The sequence below is a fragment of the Tachysurus vachellii genome, chromosome 1, assembly GCF_030014155.1.
Source record: "Tachysurus vachellii isolate PV-2020 chromosome 1, HZAU_Pvac_v1, whole genome shotgun sequence".
Lineage (NCBI taxonomy): Eukaryota > Metazoa > Chordata > Actinopteri > Siluriformes > Bagridae > Tachysurus > Tachysurus vachellii.
The window spans coordinates 4387433-4407751 of record NC_083460.1 but is presented as its reverse complement, the minus strand read 5'-3'; the positions used below and the strand labels follow the sequence as shown (position 1 = coordinate 4407751).

Below are 20319 nucleotides of genomic sequence, written 5' to 3'. Positions count from 1 at the left end.
AGTTAATTCAGTATAACACACACACACACACACACGCACGCGCACACACACACACACACACACACACACACACACACACACACACACACACACACACACACACACACACACACACACACACACACACACACACACAGTCTCTCTCTCTCTCTCTCCGTCTCTCTCTCTCTCTCACACACAAACACACACACACACACACACACACAGCAAACAGTAGTGGAGGTAAACGAGTGTACAGGAAGTGCATGTTATTCTACAGAGCCAAGTACACAGAGTAGTATGCAAGAAATCTTTTTCAACATCAGAGCAAATTTACAATGTGCTACCTTTTTACTGTTCTTCTTTTCATTTCATGTAAGTATATATTTTTATGGACTCATCTTTCACATTTAAAATCCGTGTGTCTATTATCGGTTATTTTTATGTAACAAGCAGAAATAAGATATTTTCTCAGAATTTATTATCCTTTTTCTGTTCGCTGTACAGATGTTGGCAGTCAGGAACCCATGAAGTTAAGTCTTCAAACTGGAGCAACGGTCACCATCCCATGTGGTTATGATAGGGCATATATACACCATAGGAAATACTGGTGCTATAATGATCAATCAAAATTCACATCCTGCACAATCAGGCATATGCCAATGATAGAAAGGGGAATGTTACAGTGACTGATAACCCAGCTGAGAGTTTCTTTACTGTGACTCTGGATCATCTCCAGACAAAAGACACTGGATGGTACTGGTGTGGTGTAGAGATAGACGGATGGTCAGATGTCAGTGAAGCTCTTTACATCACAGTGAAATCAGGTATTAAACTGCAATTTGGAAATAATTCAGCAGTAATGCTATGTGATGTTGCTAAAGATGAATCATATATAATTGACTATATACATTATTTGTGCATAGATCTTGATCTGTCAGTGAGGGAGAGCAGAGTGAGAGGTGAGGAAGGAGGCAGCATCACAATCCAGTGTCTCTACAGTGCTGAGCATCAAAATACACAGAAGCAGTGGTGCAGATTCAAAGACAGGCAGTGCTGGATATTTATGGAGACTAAAACAGATCAGAATTCAGCAGTGCAGCTCAGTGATGATGGGAGAAAGTTCTTCAGTGTGAAGATGAACAGACTGAAGAAGAGTGATGCTGGATGGTACTGGTGCAGTGCAGGAGATCTGCAGGTTCCTGTTCACATCAGTGTCAGTGTTGATGCTCCAGGTATTATTATTATGCAATGTCTGATGGGTTCAAACTCTGTTGGGTTTCTGTATATTAAAAAGTTCATGTCTTGTTTTTACCTGTTATGCTCTAGTAGCATAATCAAGCATAGCACAATGGCGAATCAAGTCATAGTTCAAGCCTGTTTAAAAGGATGAAATGATCAACTTTAACCTTCCATATAACTGATAGACTCGAACACAAAGAGTTGCATGAGTCTTACTTAGTGGATCCTCACAGTGGTTTGGTTATACGATCAGTATAATAATTAGACAGTTAGATTGACACTATGGATAAATGGAGGTGTTTGTCTGTGTTACTGTTATAAACGAGACTTCTAATTAGAATTCTTTCTTTCTTTCTTTTTAGCAACAACAGATTATTCAGTTACCAAAGAATACACGTGAGTATAAAAGTATTATCACACAGTGATGAAAGGAAAGAGATACTTGTAAAGTCCAGCACTTTATGGTATCGGACATTACTTTAGGCAATCTTAACATTTTTTCAATAATGTCTGCTAAATTGTGTAATAGTTGTGTTGATGCAGTGAGGATAACCATATACGAGATACACAGATGAGATGGGATTTCAGTCTATCAGAGGCATGTCTCAGTTATTTCTGATTTGACTTTGAGCATTGACCATTTTAAATTGCATTTAACAACAATTTTTTTCCTTCAACATATGTATTCTCTATGCCTTATTGTTTTGGAGGAATTAAAGGCAAGTGGTTGGACATTCCCCCATCACCAGACATTTCAACTTATAAAAATATGTCAATTTCAGCATCACAAACTGCAAATATTTAAACTGATTACACTTTTTAAAAGGATTTTATAAACCATTTCTGAATACAGATGTGTTCCCCCATAAAACACTGCACATTTCCTGAATTATACACTGTATTGTCCTGTAATTTAATTGAATTAGTATGATGATTGTGTGTGTGTTTTTTTATGTAAGGCTGCTATTTTTTTAAAATGTGCTGCTGCCTATCTTACTCAAGACGGTCTTGCAAAAGAGACATTGTGCTTTTTCTGGTGAAATAAAGGCTAAAACTTAAAGTTTAGAAAGTCTTATGTATCATAAAAAACTAGACTCATCTCTAACTTCATCCGGCCTACTTTTCCTTAGACCTCAACACATTAAACATTCAACCTTCGTCGGCTTTTCAAGGGTTTTTAGGATGATTTTTTATTTCACTTAAAGCCCTTTCTGACAGGGAAACACAAAATATTTAAACCTTACCATGTGATCTTACTCACAATGGGGTGTTCTATGTTTCAGATATCCAGAGACGTTCTGCATTGCATAAAAGTGAAGGATGTGAACCTTGCTGGCATGGAGAATTTATTAAACTGGAACATTTCCTTTGTTATTCGTAACTGATATGAGATATTATGTGCTACATAGGCTTCATCTGTAACGGACCATATACGGTAAATATACTTATAATAGCTTGTGTATTTTATTTTATAAGTTAATGTATATACTACTGTACTAATATAATCACAGGTCATCATTTGTAGATAAATATTGACAGAATTGTCAGATTATACTGAATTATATTATATTGATTATAATAAACGTTGTGCTTCAACATGTTTCTGTGTCTCTAGGTTTGTATATGAGATGCTGAGATGTAACTAGGTTTCAAGCCTCAATAAATCAAACCACTTTTATTAAAATCGTTCCATTTTTAGAGTTATAAATACAGCGAAAGTGAGACACGGTGCCATTGTTGTTATTAAACAACAAAGTAGGCTTAAAATTCTCATTTTTTTTATTTTATTTCATGATGTTGAGGAATATTACAGCAAAAATCCATATTATTCCTTAACATTTACAAGCTGTAATTAAAAGCCTAAGCAATAACAAGAACCTGTTAACAGCAGCAGCTCATGACCATAAGCATTATGCCACAGGATGACCATAATGGGACGGCTGAGTCATTTTCTGTTTTCAAAAGACGGTTGAAGACCTACCTAATCATGAAACACTTCAAATAGCAACTTGTTCCCTGTTTGTTGCATGTGTATATTTAAAAAAACAAAATAGTCTGTAAGTCTGTAGCCTAGTGCACCAGAGTTCATGCATTCAGTGATAGAACCTTAAGCGCTTTTGTACGTCGCTTTTGAATAGGGGCGTCTGCCAAATGCTGTAAAAGGTAATGTTGATATAGAAATAGCCTCAATCCAAATTTTGATGAGCAGCCGTCAGACTTGACGCATGCTGTAGGCTGCTATTTAGTGTGTTTTAGAGTCATGAAGTCATACAGTATACAGAATAACAGCTTGTTTTAGGTGGTTTTCAAGTCAAATCAAGATGAAGTATTTAGACGTACATATGTGTAAGGTAATTTTATAACACGATGCATTCACACAAAGTCCTCTTTGATTCACATGCGTAGATGATGAGTACAGCTATCATAGAAAATCATTACTTACATGTTTTCACTAGTAGCAGAAAATCTTCATGTTGCTTATAACTCAGCTTATATCTGTAAAATAGTCCTCTAGTCATCAAAATTCCCTAATTTACTAAATTAAGTTTAAACAAAGTGCTAGGTTTGCCAGAGATTTAATGAATCAATATAAACTAACCAAATATTTGTCATTTAAATGTACCTAGGTGTTATTTAACTACATATTAAGGTTCCCTGGTGATCCAGTGACAGGATCCTCTCCTGGCTCATCGTGGCCACAGGCAGGGAACCAACACATCTTCTGAGTGAGAGTTTAACTGTTAATGCTGGTTTTAAAACTGGATAAAATGGGAAGGTTGTGTCAGGAAGGGCATCCAGGGTAAAACATAATCAGATATGCGAATCGGATGAAGTAGAGTTTAATCCAGCAATTAAAAGAGAAGTTACAATCAGTCAAGTTCTGTGTAATGTTTGTTGAGAAACAGGAAATTTCAGAAAAGGAGTTTCTGAAGGTGTAGCAGGTGACAGCAGCTAAAACTTTAACATTATTCATTCCGTTCATACGTTTCTAGTGAGGTATTTGATTCTGTTTGCCCAAAAATTACTGGCTAGTGTGTTTTAAATTCTCTGATGCACTACTGTATCATGTGACCTCTTAAGATACTATCTTAATTTTAACTTCTGCATTAAAATTTGTTTCTTAATAAGCTAAACTTTATTGTTGTGTCACACAATTGTAAGGCCTTGATTTAATCATGGTAAAGAGGGTATTAATGACATGTTACAGCTCCAGGGTCAGTGGAGCTTCTCGTGATATCTCATTATGTCTGTGAAGGTTTCCTCTGGGTATTTTGGGATTAAAAAACTCTCAGAACACACACACACACACACACACACACACACACACACACACACACCCTACTGTGATTGTATGTTGAGAAACTTAAACAGGAACTGCTTGATATTCTACAGATACAGAATCAACTACACAGAGTGACTAGCATTTTTATTTCATCTTCAGTAACCAATGCGCCATGTGCTGGCTTTTTGTTTTCATTCTTTTCATTTCATGTAAGTAGATTTGCATGGATTTATCATTACATTTAAAAATTCACATACAGACTCAACCATTTGACTCAAAATTAAATTAAAATATTAACTATCTGTATTTTTTATGTGACTAGAAATAAGAAGATATTTTCTCAGAATTGAGTGGTTCTTTTTTTCTGTTCGCTGTACAGATGTTGGCATTCAGCCATCGATGAAGTTAAGTCTTCAAACTGAATCAACAGTCACCATCCCATGTGGTTATGATAGGGCATATATACACCATAAGAAATACTGGTGTTCTAATTATTATTTATCATTCAGTTCCTGCTCAATTCAGGCTTATGCCAATAATACAAAGGGGAAAGTGACAGTGACTGATAACCCAGCTGAGAGTTTCTTTACTGTGACTCTGGATCATCTCCAGACAAAAGACACTGGATGGTACTGGTGTGGTGTAGAGATAGACAGAGGTCCAGATGTCAGAGAAGCCCTTTACATCACAGTGAAATCAGGTATTAGGTCGCAATTAAAGCATTGCTCAATATATTAAATGTTTTTTTTGTTGTTGTTAAATTTAAATCATACATAACTTTCTAGATATTTGTGCTTAGATACTGATCTGTCAGTGAAAGAGAGCAGAGTGAGAGGTGAGGAAGGAGGCAGCGTCACAGTCCAGTGTCTCTACAGTGAAGAGAATCAGAATAAACAGAAGCAGTGGTGCAGATTCAAAGATGGACAATGCTACATGGTGGGGACTGAAACATCCCAGAATTCATCAGTGTACATCAGTGATGATGGGAGAAGATCCTTTAGTGTGAGGATGAGTGGACTGAAGAAGAGTGATGCTGGATGGTACTGGTGCAGGGCAGGAGATCTGCAGATTCCTGTTCACATTGCAGTTAATAGTTTAACAGGTACAAAAACTTTATTATATTTCATGAATTAAATGATTTGTGTAATTCTCTTTCAAATTAACAGAGAATTACTATAATGTAATTATATATAATGTTTAATTAGTATTTAATTAGTATAATGTTTATCATCCTTATCAATGTGTATATTAATCTATGGGTTGATAAATTGGTATGTTTTTTTTAAATAGGTCAACATGAAACTTTTAAAGGCAATGAGCATTGGCCAATCATATTATACATCAGTGTCATTGTTGATGCTCCAGGGATTATCATTGTAGCGGCTATCTTACGTTGTAAAAGGCCGCTGAGAGGCTGAAGCAGGAACTCAATGCATTTGCGACGCATATGAAGAATCCGTGAGGCAAACAGGTGTTAATAGTCCCTTCTTTATTGCACAGACATATTTCTTCTTTCAAAAGTTGTGTATGAGTATATGTATATGGTCAACAAAGAATACATCGTCCTGACTCACCCCCTCTCTCTACCACACTAAGTGAACAGGTGACTAATATTCCTATTCCCCAGGTAATCCCGTGACCCTCCACCATGATCACGTGACATTAATTTAATTTAACTCTTTCATGTCCCTTTCATTCCAGCCCCTAATTATTCTCAAGTAATAATTACGTTTCCATAAATTAGACATGATAGACATGAAATCAATCAACAATAATGCATTTACATCATATAATGTCCATTTCTTCTTTCAAAAGAGGAAAAATCCTGAAAAAGTCAGGCAGAAAAAATTGTTCATATTTTGAAAGAAAGTCATCAAAAGTCAAAAAATTTCAAGCAACAAAATTATCCATCTTCTGCTTCTTGTAAAAGACAGACCTTAGTTATTGGTCTTTCCAGACAGTTGTTTTTAGTTTTAGCTTGCACATGACGCACAAATCCTCTTCTATCTGGAAATGTTTGAATTATGCGTCCAATAAGCCAGGAGTTTCGAGGTGCTGTATTATCCACTATGAGCACTATGTCTCCTGGTTTAAAGTTGCGATTAACTCTTGACCATTTCTGACGTTCTTGAAGCTGCGGTAAGTACTCCAGAACCCATCTCTTCCAGAACAAGTCTGACATGTACTGGACTTGTCTCCAGCGTTTACGAGCATAAACATTTTCCCTTTTGAATTCACCTGGTGGTAACGATGGTAAGGTTCTTAAAATCAACAGGTGGTTTGGTGTTAATGCTTCCAGGTCATTTGGATCAGTGGATGCTTTGGTGATTGGACGGCCATTGATAATAGATTCAACTTCGCAAAGAACCGTTTGCAAACTCTCTTCGTCCAAATTCTGCAGCTTAAAAATGGAATTCAAAACTTTCCGTACAGATCGAATTAACCTTTCCCAGGTCCCTCCGTAATGTGATCCAGTAGGGGGGTTAAATGACCATTTAATGCCTTTCTGAAGGAGGACATCATTAATTTGACACTGATTCCATTCCTGTATGGCAACTTTTAATTCCCGCTCCGCTCCAACAAAGTTCCTTCCATTATCAGATCGAAGTTCTTTAACTTGACCACGTCTTGCAATGAAACGTCGAAGTGCGTTTATAAATGAATCTGTGTCCAAGGAGGCTGCCACTTCAATATGTATAGCCCGTATGGCTAAACAGGTAAAAATTACTCCATACCTTTTCACCACACTTCTTCTACTTTTTTACCTCAAAAGGTCCAAAATAATCCACCCCAACACGGGTAAATGGTGGCTCATTTGGAGTGACTCTGTCTGATGGTAGGTCAGCCATCTGTTGGCATCCTGGAAGTGAATTTAGTCTTCGACATATGACACATTTAGATAGTACGCTTCTTATTGCTGTACTTGCACCTGTAATCCAATATTTTTGTCGTAATTTAGACAACATATGATTACGACCACAATGTCCTACTTCTTCATGTATGTATCTCAGGAGAATATCAGAAATGTGAAAATTCTTTGCTAGAATGACTGGATGCTTGGATTCTTCAGGCATTGATGCCCTACTTAATCTGCCACCAACCCTCAGAACATCATTAAGCATTGGACAAAGTCCATAAATGTGGCTACCTTTCTTTACAATTTCCCCTCTTTTTAGACAAGCAAGCTCATCAGGAAACATCTTTTCTTGTGAGAGTCTAATAATCTCCAACTCCGCCGTCTCTAGTTCTTCTGGAGAGAGATGAGAATTTTCGAGTTGACCTTTGAAAATCTCCATTTCTTTTTCTAGAGAATTTCCTTGTTGTCCAACAGAATGAGCTGAAGCCAGTCTCAGTTGTTTCCTCTTCTGACTAAGAGATAAGAGCAGTTTCTTAAACCTTAAAATCCAAGCCATCGCCTTTTTCAAACGGAACCAAGAAGAGAAGTGATTAATGAAGCGTGCAAGCTTGTCATCCTCTTCATGAAGCTGCACAGAGTTAATCTCAATACCTTTCTTGACCTCAGGGTCATCCTCTTCAAGCTTTTCAAGGTCATTCAGATTGGCAGGCCATTCACTTTCAGAATGAAGAAGAAAGGCTGGACCTGATGTCCATGTCCTGTTTTTGAGAAAGATTTTGGCAGTCGATCCTCTAGAAGCAACATCAGCTGGATTGCTTGCTGTATCTATGTATCTCCACTGTGAAGCTTGTGAAGCTTTGAGAATTTCTGTCACCCGATTGGCTACGAGGATTTTGAATCGTGAAGTCTCGTTTTTGATGTATTTAAGAACAGAAGCACTGTCTGTCCAAAAAACAGAATCCTGAAGCTGCAGATGTAATTCCTTCTTCCATATAACATCCATACGGCTTGCCATTGTAGCAGCAATGAGCTCCATACGTGGGATGGTAACAAACTTCATTGGGGCTACTCTTGACTTTCCCATGATAAAAGCACAATGCACTAGAGAATGCATATTGCGTATTAGCAAATATGTCGCAGTTCCATAGCCATCCTTGCTTGCATCTGAAAAATGATGCAACTGTGCAAAGGTGATGTCACCGAAGTTTGGAGGTTTTAAACCTCTCGTAAGCTCAAAGCTTTCCAGAAGATGAAGTTCTTGAAGCCAGCTTTTCCATTTCTGAACCACTAATTCAGGCAAGACATCGTCCCATCCTATGTTTCCTTTGCAGAGATCTTGCAATATTTTCTTAGCAGACAATAGTACAGGGATCACAATTCCCAAAGGATCATAGACAGAGCTAATCATGGACAGTATTCCTCTTCGAGTCATAGGTCTGTCTTTGATTACAATCTTGAACTTGAATGTGTCAGACTGAATGCACCACTGCATACCCAACACTCTCTCAACTAACGGAGATTCCCGGTCAATATTCAAGTCTTTTGCTGTTTTTGCTCTTTGGTCCTCAGGTATTACCGTCATGACTTCACGTCTGTTGCTCATCCACTGTTAGCCTGAATCCACCTTTGGCACATATGGATACAAGTTCCTGGTATAATGTCATCGCTTGTTCAACAGTTGCAACTGAAACAAGGCAATCATCAACATAAAAAGAATGTAGAATTGTATCCACTGTTTCCTTATTGAACTCTTCCTTATGATCTTCTGCACATTTCCTTAAAGCAAAATTAGCACAGCTTGGAGATGATGTTGCTCCAAATAGGTGCACTAACATCCTAAAATCAGTAGGGTCTTGGCTTAAATCCCCATCTGGCCACCAAAGAAACCTTAACAAGTCAGCATCTTGGGGTGGTACCCTTACTTGATGGAACATTGACTCGATATCTGCCATAATCACCACAGGTTCTTTTCTAAATCTCGTCACAACTCCAATGAGTGAGCTGGTGAGATCTGGTCCTTGCAAGAGCTGAGCATTAAGTGATGTTCCTTGAAAACTCGCTCCACAATCAAAAACCACACGGATTTTCTTCTTCCTGGGATGGTAGACCCCATGATGTGGAATATACCAAATTTGTCCGTCGCTACGCATCAAATCCTTTGCAGGTACTTGCTCTGCATAACCTATGGAAACCATATCCTTCAGAAAATCTTTATAATCAGTAAAAAAGACAGAATCCTTTTGAAGTCTCTTCTTTAGATGTAAAGCACGCTGTTCTACGATTCTCCGATTATTTGGCATATGAATTCTCTTTCTCAAAGGTAAGCCAATCTCATAATGCCCATCAACAGGCTTAGCAGAATTTACCACCATTTCCATAAATTTCTGATCTTCTCTTGAATAGCTAGTTTGTTCATCTTGGCTACATTCAGGGAAGTCCATTTTAAACTGCTGTTGCCATATGTCTTCCAGATTCAGAACTGAAATTCTATTGACTGTGATTGTTTGAGCACAATCATTTACATCATTAGTATCTCCAGATAGTGGTCCATTAACAGTCCATCCTAACATTGTCCTGATTGCATAGGGTCCATCATTCACACTGCGGATGACTTCCAATGGTTCTAAAGCTTTAGGAACATTGGTTCCAATCAACAGCTCAATCCCTGCCCCAATCTCAGGTAAATGAACACTCTTTAAATGGGGCCACCTTTGCAGGTCACTTTCTTTAGGTATATTCCTCTTGTGAACAGGCATACTTTCTTGTGTGTAGACTCGATGTAATTCGCAAAAGTCATTCCCATTCAATCCTGCTACCTCCATTTCAGACAGAGCATAGCTACTAGTAACCTTTTCTTGTCCCATAGTTCTTAAAAGTATCCGCACTTTGGTTCCTGTGAGGTTAAGTTTCTTCATTAAACTCTCCGTACAAAACACAGCTGTACTCCCTTGATCTAAAAAGGCGTAAGTAATAACAACTTTACTGCCTTTCTTGGCTTTGATCTGTACAGGCACAATTGGGAGTTTACAATCATAGTCACCAGCCCCAGTAAGACCACTGGAAATCAAAACATCATTCACTGCCATCTTTGATTTCTTCTCGATTATATCAAGAGTCTTTTCCTTTGGAAAGATATGTAGCAAAGTGGGATGTTTAAGACCACAAACATCACAACAAAGACGTTTTCTGCATTCTTTGCTTATGTGCCCAATGCTCAAACAGCCAAAACAAACTCCACTTAACTTCAAGAAGCTAAACTTCTCATTGTGGGATTGTTTTCCCAACTGAGGACACATACCCAATGTGTGTGCACCTTCACAGAAGAGACATTCTTTCTTATCAGGGCCAACCTTTACCTTTCCTGATTCACTTCCTTTGCTTGCAGCAATCACAGTGGTAGCAAAGCTGGTTCGTTTTATTCCAGGACGAGAAAGGAATTTACTTCTTTTCACATCCTTATTCATTAATACAGGATCATCCTGTATATTTCCAAACACTGGGTCCATTACCACTTTGACTTGATGCTCTATAAAGTTAACAATATCGATGAAGGTAACTCGGCGGTTGTGTCTTTCTTGTAATTCACAAGCCATTGATCTCCATTTATACCGAAGTCTATAAGGGAGTTTCTTTATAATAATCATCATATTGGCTGGCATGTCCAACTCACACATATATTGTACCTCCTCCATGACATTACCACAGCCTCGAAGGAAAAGACTGTATTCTTGTAAAGCATTAACATCTTCAGTTTTAATCTGAGGCCATGACAGAGCTTTATTCATATAAGCAGATGCAATTTTCTGTTCATTTCCAAAATGTTCATGCAACAAATCTTTGGCTCTCATATATCCCCTGTGTGGGTCAATATGCTGACAACTTTGTACTAAATCCCTTGGGGGACCAACAGTATATTGTTCAAGGTAATACATACAATCACTGTAGTTATCAGTCTTACTCTCAACACTGTTCATGAAAGCTCTCATGAATGCATGATACTGGAAAGGGTCACCATCAAACACTTTAAGGTCTCTTTTGAGTAAAGATGACAAACATTGCTGTTTTAACAAGAGCGTTGTTATTTCATTTTGCCTTCTCATTACCCCATAAATGTTGCTCTGCGCTTCAACGTGTGGACCCAATGCATTTCCTTGTGTCCCTTGCTCCACTGTTTGGTGTCCAGAAGGATGATGCAACCCTTTTGGAGGCTGTAAGGGTACTCTCGGTTGTACAACTCCTCCATTAGGCCTTACTCCGGATCCTAATTGGTCATGCATTGATCCATTCACATTTACTGACTTTTGAGGAACAAATGATTTAGCACTGGCATTAAGACTCTGTGTTTTCCTTCGATCTGACTCCAAGTTGGAAAGTTTTCCTCCTGAATGTCCAGATTTATCGCTTGACACACTCTGAGATTTTAAAACATTCAGTTTGGCCATTTGAACTTCAATTTCTCCTTGCAGATTAAGTTGTTCCTTTCTTTTTCTTAGCTGCTCTTCTTGATCCTCCGGTTCATGTTTATCCTTCAACAATTTTTGTCGTGCCTTTAATGCAGCCAACTCAGCCTCTGCTTTGAGACGTACAGAAGAAGTAGAGGACACCCCAGATCTTCTTTCACTAATTGAGCTCTGATTTCTAGATGATCTGCTGCCCACATTTGAGACACTATCATTAGGTTTAATGTCATCTTGTAGTTTATCTGATGTAACGATGGATGAAGCTTGAACTGTCGCTTGAGGAATAGTAAACTCTTCCTGTGTTGCACCAGTTTCACACTGAACAGTTATAGCATTCTCCTCTGGCGTCTTCAACCACTTTTGAACTGCATCTTTAAAAGTATCAGTATATTTCATGATGCTCCAAAACCATCCATTTTGTTTTTCCTGCTCATCTTCAGGAAGTAAAGGAATCAATATATGCTTTATATTATGCTTTATGTGCTTTAACTCTCTTCATTTGAATATATTGTCTTCTGGTAAAGTAGGTTCCTGACTTTTGTATACTATCTGCTTAACTCACTTTGTTCTAGAGTAGTGTGATTTGAATTGTTATATTCTATACCATTGTTGATTTTTATAGTGTTGGTCCTTGTTGTTCTCTCAGCTGATTAATCAGGAGTAGTTTCAGTCTACCTTAAGGTGTGAATTGGGGGCAGGGCTTACCTATTTAAATTGAAGGTTCTCCGCTACAGACGCTAGCGTCTGTAGCGGTTTGTAAGTATCTCTCTCTCTCTCTCTCTCTCTCTCATTGTAAACTTTGTGTCTAATACTGTTTTGCTATATTCTACCACACCTTAATTCTCACTCTTGACTGCAAATATGTGCCTTAAACCCATCTCTGTACTCAATTCCTACACTCGCAGACACTCTCGTCCACAGAGCAGAGGTCACAATCCCAGTAACCTCATCTACCCTCCTCTGTTGTGTAAGTCTCAAACAGTGGTGGTAGGTGGGCTCTGGAATTGCCAGTCTGCTGTGAAAAAAGCTGATTTTATCTCTGCTTTAACTTCCCATTACTCCTTTGATTTTCTTGCGCTAACAGAGACCTGGATATCCCCACAGAACACTGCTACACCAGCTGCTTTATCCTCTGCCTATGCTTTCTCTCACTCACCACGAGAAACAGGCAGGGGTGGTGGTACAGGTTTATTGCTGTCAAAGAAATGGTGCTTTACACCTCTCCTCTTGTCTCATTTAACCATCTCCTCTTTTGAATTCCATGCCATTTCAGTTACCTCTCCAATTAACCTTGTTATCATTGTTGTTTACCGCCCTCCTGGTCCCCTAGGTGACTTCTTGGAAGAAATGGACACACTGCTTAGTGCTTTCCCTTCTGATAGCTCCCCCCTGACAGTGCTTGGTGACTTCAACCTCCCCTCTGACAAGCTACATTCTTCTTCCCTCCTGTCTCTTCTTGACTCATTCACACTCACACTCAACAGCTACATCCCCACACACAAAGGAGGCAATGTGCTGGACCTGGTTTTCACCCGTCCTTCTCCAGCTACAGACGTGACTGCTACCCCACTACACGTCTCTGATCATCACCTGGTATCCTTTACCATCACTCTCCCTACCCTACCTAAAACTACCTCTCACCCCCTCGCTCTTACCCGCCGCAACCTTTACTCTGTCTCCCCTTCTTCTGTAGCTTCTGGCACTCTTTCTTCCCTTCCTGATCCTGAGTCTTTTTCCTCACTGCCCTTGGACTCGGCCACAGATACTTTCCTCTCATCTCTTTCCTCAACTATGGACTTCCTCTGCCCTATGTCCACTAAACCCAAGAAAACTTCTTGTTCTGCTCCTTGGCTTTCAGATGTGCTGCGCAACAATCGAAGAGAGCTAAGATCATCAGAGAGAAAGTGGAAGAAATCACAACTTGATGCAGATCTTGATTCTTACCGAACACTCATGGCCAAGTTCTCCTCAGATGTGACTTCTGCCAAGACTTCCTTCTACAAGGAAAAGCTTGAAGCTTCCTCACATGACCCTCGGAAATTCCACAACATCATCTCTTCTCTGCTCAACCCCCCGGCTCCACCTTCTTCATCCTCCCTGACTGCAGAAGACTTTGCTTCTTTCTACCAGGAGAAGATTGAGGAAATCTGCCGGACCTTCACTTCAGCCCCGACTGCACTTACATCTCAGAGTATGGACTCCCCTACACCTTTGTTGTCACATTTCTCAACTGTAACAGCAGAAGAGATTCTAAAACTCATCCAGTCTTGCAATCCTACCACCTGCCCATTGGATCCACTCCCTTCCACTTTGCTGCAGACCATCTCGCAAGACCTTCTGCCCTTCATTACAACTATCACCAATAGATCCATAGCATCTGGTCAGGTACCAACTACCTTCAAGAGAGCAAGGGTTATTCCCATCCTGAAGAAACCTGCTCTGGATCCATCAGACATCAGTAACTACAGACCGGTATCACTTCTCTCGTTTCTTTCAAAAATTCTTGAACACATTGTCTTTAATCAACTGTCTGTCTATCTCTCACAGAACAACCTCCAAGACCCCAACCAGTCTGGCTTTAAAGCAGCTCATTCCACAGAGACAGCCCTTTTAGATGTCTCTGAGAAACTACATGCTGCTAGATCAGCCAATCTCTCATCCGTCCTTATCCTCCTTGACCTTTCAGCAGCGTTTGATACGGTTAACCATAAGACTCTCTTAGCCACCCTCAGGAGTCTTGGGATATGCGGATCAGCTTGGGAATGGTTCGCTTCCTACCTGGAAGGATGCTCATATCAGGTAACATGGAGGGGAGTGACATCTGCTCCACGCAGACTCTCCACTGGCGTCCCACAAGGCTCAGTACTTGGTCCTCTTCTTTTCTCCCTGTATACTCACTCTCTTGGTGAAGTTATTTCCTCACATGGGTTCTCTTACCACTGCTATGCTGATGATACACAACTTATCTTCTCTTTCCCACCCGCAGATGCCACAGCTTCTGACCGGATCTCTGCATGTCTGGCAGAAATTTCATCATGGATGACTGCTCATCAGTTAAAGCTTAATCCTAGCAAAACTGAGCTGCTCTTCATCCCAGGTGATTCATCCCCAGGTCATGATCTTGCTATATCCTTGCACAACGATCTGATCTCCCCTTCAGCCACAGCTCGCAACCTTGGGGTAACCATGGACAATCAACTGTCCTTTTCCTCTCATGTTGCTAATGTGACTCGCTCATGTCGGTTTCTTCTCTACAACATTAGAAGGATTCGACCATTTCTGTCCACACAGGCTGCTCAGGTACTTGTTCAGTCTCTTGTCATTTCTAGACTGGATTACTGCAATGCACTGCTGGCAGGTCTACCTATGAACGCAATCCGTCCTCTGCAAATGATCCAAAATGCAGCTGCCCGGCTTGTTTTCAACCTGCCAAAGTTCTCTCATACCACCCCGCTGCTGCGATCCCTCCACTGGCTTCCGGTAGCTGCACGCATCAGATTCAAAACACTGATGCTGGCCTACAAAGCCAAAAATGGACCAGCTCCCTCTTACCTCAAAGCCCTCATCACTCCTCGCACTGCACCCCGCACCCTCCGATCTACCAGCACTGCTCGACTGGTTCCACCATCTCTCAGGGTAAGAGGCAAGTATACTACAAGACTCTTCTCTGTACTGGCACCAAGGTGGTGGAACGAACTTCCCCTAGAGGTCCGGACAGCTGAGTCACTGGCTATTTTCAAGCGGCGGTTGAAGACCTACTTATTCAGGAAACACTTCAACTAGCACTTCTTTCATTATCTTTTGCATTTAAATAAAAAAAAAAAAAAAAAAAAAAAAAAAAAAAAACACACCTTTGACACTTTCATTGTAACTTTGAACAAATGTTTTAAACTCATGGTATCTTAAGTATGTAACTTAGTGATCCAGCATTAATGTATTCAATGTTAGAGATTTAAGCACTTATGTACGTCGCTCTGGATAAGGGCGTCTGCCAAATGCTGTAAATGTAAATGTAAATATATCATGCAGTTTATTGGCATTTTCACAAAGTTCAACAAGAGTTTCAAACAGCATTTGCACCTGAGAGGAATTTTCCTTTTTTGTCATCAGATTCTTTATCTTTGGAATCCACTCTTTAATTTTATTCACCTTTGTTTTTCGTTGCTTTTGCAAACTTTCAATGTGGTTCGCCAAGGCCTTTGCAGTGGGTCTGGTTACTCTTTTTTCACCATCCATGACGTCATCAGCACTCACTTCACTCATGTTCGTGTGCTTTCCAATGCATCAACAACAATCATATCACGCTTTACTTCCAACTTCTTACAACATCACAACGAAAAACACCATCAACTTTCAAAACATCGCAACATTATTTTCCACAACAAACGAATTGACAAACAACTAATTTCAAAGACCAGAGCTCTGAACAAAAAAGAAAAACCAACTAAAGCCAAACAACAAACAAAACAACCGCGCGATCATCCCCAATGGATAAACGACGTACTGCTCACTAACAGCGCGCTTTCCAAAACAGCACAGCTTATTAGAAAAAAGCCCAACAGGCTTACCCATGCGGTGATTGTTTGCATGCTTCTCTTTGGAGCTTTGTTGGACCTTTCTTGTTGACGTTTTAGCTTCTATTTCATCTCATCTCCGTTGCGCAGAATCCTGTACTCAGCGTCGCGATGTTCAATCTTTGCGATGGGTCCGCCAAGAAGTGGAGTTTCTTTGTTGACAAAATGTAGCGGCTATCTTACGTTGTAAAAGGCCGCTGAGAGGCTGAAGCAGGAACTCAATGCATTTGCGACGCATATGAAGAATCCGTGAGGCAAACAGGTGTTAATAGTCCCTTCTTTATTGCACAGACAGATATTTCTTCTTTCAAAAGTTGTGTATGAGTATATGTATATGGTCAACAAAGAATACATCGTCCTGACTCACCCCCTCTCTCTACCACACTAAGTGAACAGGTGACTAATATTCCTATTCCCCAGGTAATCCCGTGACCCTCCACCATGATCACGTGACATTAATTTAATTTAACTCTTTCATGTCCCTTTCAATCATCATGCGATGTCTGATGTGTTCAAACTGCAGTTGGGTTTCTGTATGTTAAAAAGTTCATGTCTTGTTTTTACCAGTCATGCTCTAATAGTATGGCGAATCAAGTCATACTGTAGTTCAAGCCAGAGTAAAAGGATGAAATGATCAACTTTAACCTTCCATATAACTGATAGACTCGAACACAAAGAGTTGCATGGGTCTTACTTAATGGATCCTCACAGTGGTTTGATTATACGATCAGTATAACAATTAGTAAGGATGGGAGAAAAAATCGATTCACCAAACTATCGCGATTCTTTTTGAAACGATTTTGAGATTGATTTGTTTAGCTCAGAATCGATATATATTTAATTATTTTACTTTTCCAGAGAGGTGGTGGGAAGACGTTATCGCTTTTATTCCAACAGAGGGCAAAACATATTTTGTTGTTGTCTGTATTAGACGACGTCGTATCCGTTTTAAGCTGGCGCGAGAAAGCAAATCCATGGCAGAGGCAGGGGAGCAAACATCTTTGAGAATTGTTTCTGCACCTTCACGTTTTAAATCACAAGTGTGGAAACACTTTGGATTTTACACACTGCCAGGAAGAGCTGCGCTGTACATGACTAAAATGGTATGCAAACTCTACCATACAGTGATAGCATATTGTGGCAATACGACCAACTTAAGTGCCCACCTTGCTCGACACCATCCCGAGCTGAATTTTGGGCTGAACGGCAAACAACCTGCAGCATCTCAACAAACTCTGGATGTGACATTGAGTAAATTACCATGCACTTCGGAGAAGGCAAAACGCATCACAGAGTCGATTGCTCTTTTTATCTGCAAAGACATTCGACCTTATAGCGTTGTGGAAAATGCAGGTTTTCGAAATATGATCCATACTTTGGAGCCGAGGTACGGTATTCCATCGAGGAAGCTTTTCGCAGACACAGTTTTTTTTTTTTTTTTTTAAATTAATGCAAAAAGACAAACACAAAATACACATTTTGTTCAATGCCATACAAACAAGAGGTATCAGTCACACTGGCTACTAGAAAGAAAAGAAAAGAAAGGAAAAAAGTTACAAAAAATTGAATTCTTTTAAAATATCACGTTTTCTGAGCTTTTTTGTTTTTTACTTTTTCCAAAAGATTACTGTATAATTTGAAATCATTTATAAAATGGGACAGATTTGGTTTACAAAGGGCCCACTTTGTTTTGAGTATATGGTACTTTCCTAATACAATATTGTTCATTATTTTCAAAATTATCTCCCTCAAAATAAAAAAACACATCACATACACCAATTTCTACCACACAACCCAATTTTCTACTAATATAATTTTCCATATCCTTCCAAAAACGTCTTGAGTAGATACTTTTTCGCAGACACAGTCGTGCCTAAAATCTATGACGAGGTTGCGTCAGAAGTAAAAAAAAACGTTTAAGCAAAGCTCAACGAGTCGCAATTAGCTGTGATGCCTGGACATCGCGAGTCCTATGTAACCCTGACAGCCCATCAAATTACAGATGACTGGTATTTGTCTTCTCACGTGCTCCAAACCAGAGCCTTTCATGAGAGTCACACGAGGGCAAATCTTGCAGAGCTGCTTCGTGGTGTAGCGATTGAATGGAACTTAATATTTTATATTAAATATAAATATTTAATATTTAACTTGACTTAAATATCATATTCAAGTTTTTGGTACTTGAAAGTTTTATGGTTCAAGGTTCTTTATGCACTATGTATGTGTGTGCTCCTGAAATAAAAATTCAGAAAGATGTGATACATTGTTTTTGTTAATATAACTCATACAGTCTCTTTAAGGGTATGATCAAGTATTTTCCATTGTCTAATCTTTATTAAGCAAACAAAAATCACAATTTAAACAATGAATCGAAATAGCAACAGAATCACAATATGAATTGAATCGGAACAAAAGTATCGGGATACAGTAGTATTGAATCGCCAGATTAGTGAATCGTCCCAGCCCTAATAATTAGACAGTTAGATTGACACTATGGATAAATGGAGGTGTTTGTCTGTGTTACTGTTATAAATGAGACTTCTAATTAGAATTCTTTTTTTCTTTCTTTTGAGCAACAACAGATTATTCAGTTTCCAAAGAATACACGTGAGTATAAAAGTATTATCACAGTGATGAAAGGAAAGAGAGACTTTTTCAATAATGCACATTTTTCAATAATGTCTGCTAAATTGTGTAATAGTTGTGTTGATGCAGTGAGGATAACCATATACGAGATACACAGATGAGATGGGATTTCAGTCTATCAGAGGCATGTCTCGGTTATTTCTGATTTGAATTTGAGCATTGACCATTTTAAATTGCATTTAACAACAACTAATTTTTTTTCCTTCAACGTATGTATTTTCTATGCCTTATTGTTTGGGAGGAATTAAAAGCAAGTGGTTGGACATTCCCCCATCTCCGGACATTTCAGCATCACAAACTGAAAATATTTAAACTGATTACATTGTTTAAAAAGATTTTATAAACCATTTCTGAATACAGATGTGTTTCCCCATAAAACACTGCACATTTCCTGAATTATACACTGTATTGTCCTGTAATTTGATTGAATTAGTATGATGATTGTGTGTTTGTTTTTTTATGTAAGGCTGCTATTTTTTTTTAAAATGTGCTGCTGCCTATCTTACACAAGACGGTCTTGCAAAAGAGACATTGTGCTTTTTCTGGTGAAATAAAGGCTAAAACCTAAAGTTTAGAAAGTCTTATGTATCATAAAAAACCAGACTCATCTCTAACTTCATCCGGCCTCCTTTTCCTTAGACTTCAACACATTAAACATTCAACCTTCGTCGGATGATTTTTTTTATTTCACTTAAAGCCCTTTCTGACAGGGAAACACAAAATATTTAAACCTTACCATGTGATCTTACTCACAATGGGGTGTTCTATGTTTCAGATATCCAGAGATGTTCTGCATTGCATAAAAGTGAAGGATGTGAACCTTGCTGGCATGGAGAATTTATTAAACTGGAACATTTCCTTTGTTATTCGTAACTGATATGAGATATTATGTGCTACATAGGCTTCATCTGTAACGGACCATATATAGTAAATATACTTATAATAGCTTGTGTATTTTATTTTATAAGTTAATGTATATACTACTGTACTAATATAATCACAGGTCATCATTTGTAGATAAATATTGACAGAATTGTCAGATTATACTGAATTATATTATATTGATTATAATAAACGTTGTGCTTCAACATGTTTCTGTGTCTCTAGGTTTGTATATGAGATGCTGAGATGTAACTAGGTTTCAAGCCTCAATAAATCAAACCACTTTTATTAAAATCGTTCCATTTTTAGAGTTATAAATACAGCGAAAGTGAGACACGGTGCCATTGTTGTTATTAAACAACAAAGTAGGCTTAAAATTCTCATTCTTTTAATTTT

General features: G+C 38.8%; 1 protein-coding gene across 1 annotated transcript; it reads left to right on the top strand.

Moving 5' to 3' along the window:
* The first annotated feature begins 179 nt into the window (after positions 1–179).
* LOC132843090 (polymeric immunoglobulin receptor-like) lies at positions 180–20125 on the top strand. Its single transcript, XM_060866184.1, is given in 10 exon segments — positions 180–354; positions 487–627; positions 630–806; positions 906–1214; positions 1584–1617; positions 2837–2859; positions 4884–5204; positions 5304–5606; positions 18969–19002; positions 19817–20125. Coding segments are annotated over 10 exon segments (1407 nt in total). The 5' UTR covers positions 180–317; the 3' UTR covers positions 19845–20125.
* The last annotated feature ends 194 nt before the right edge of the window (positions 20126–20319 follow it).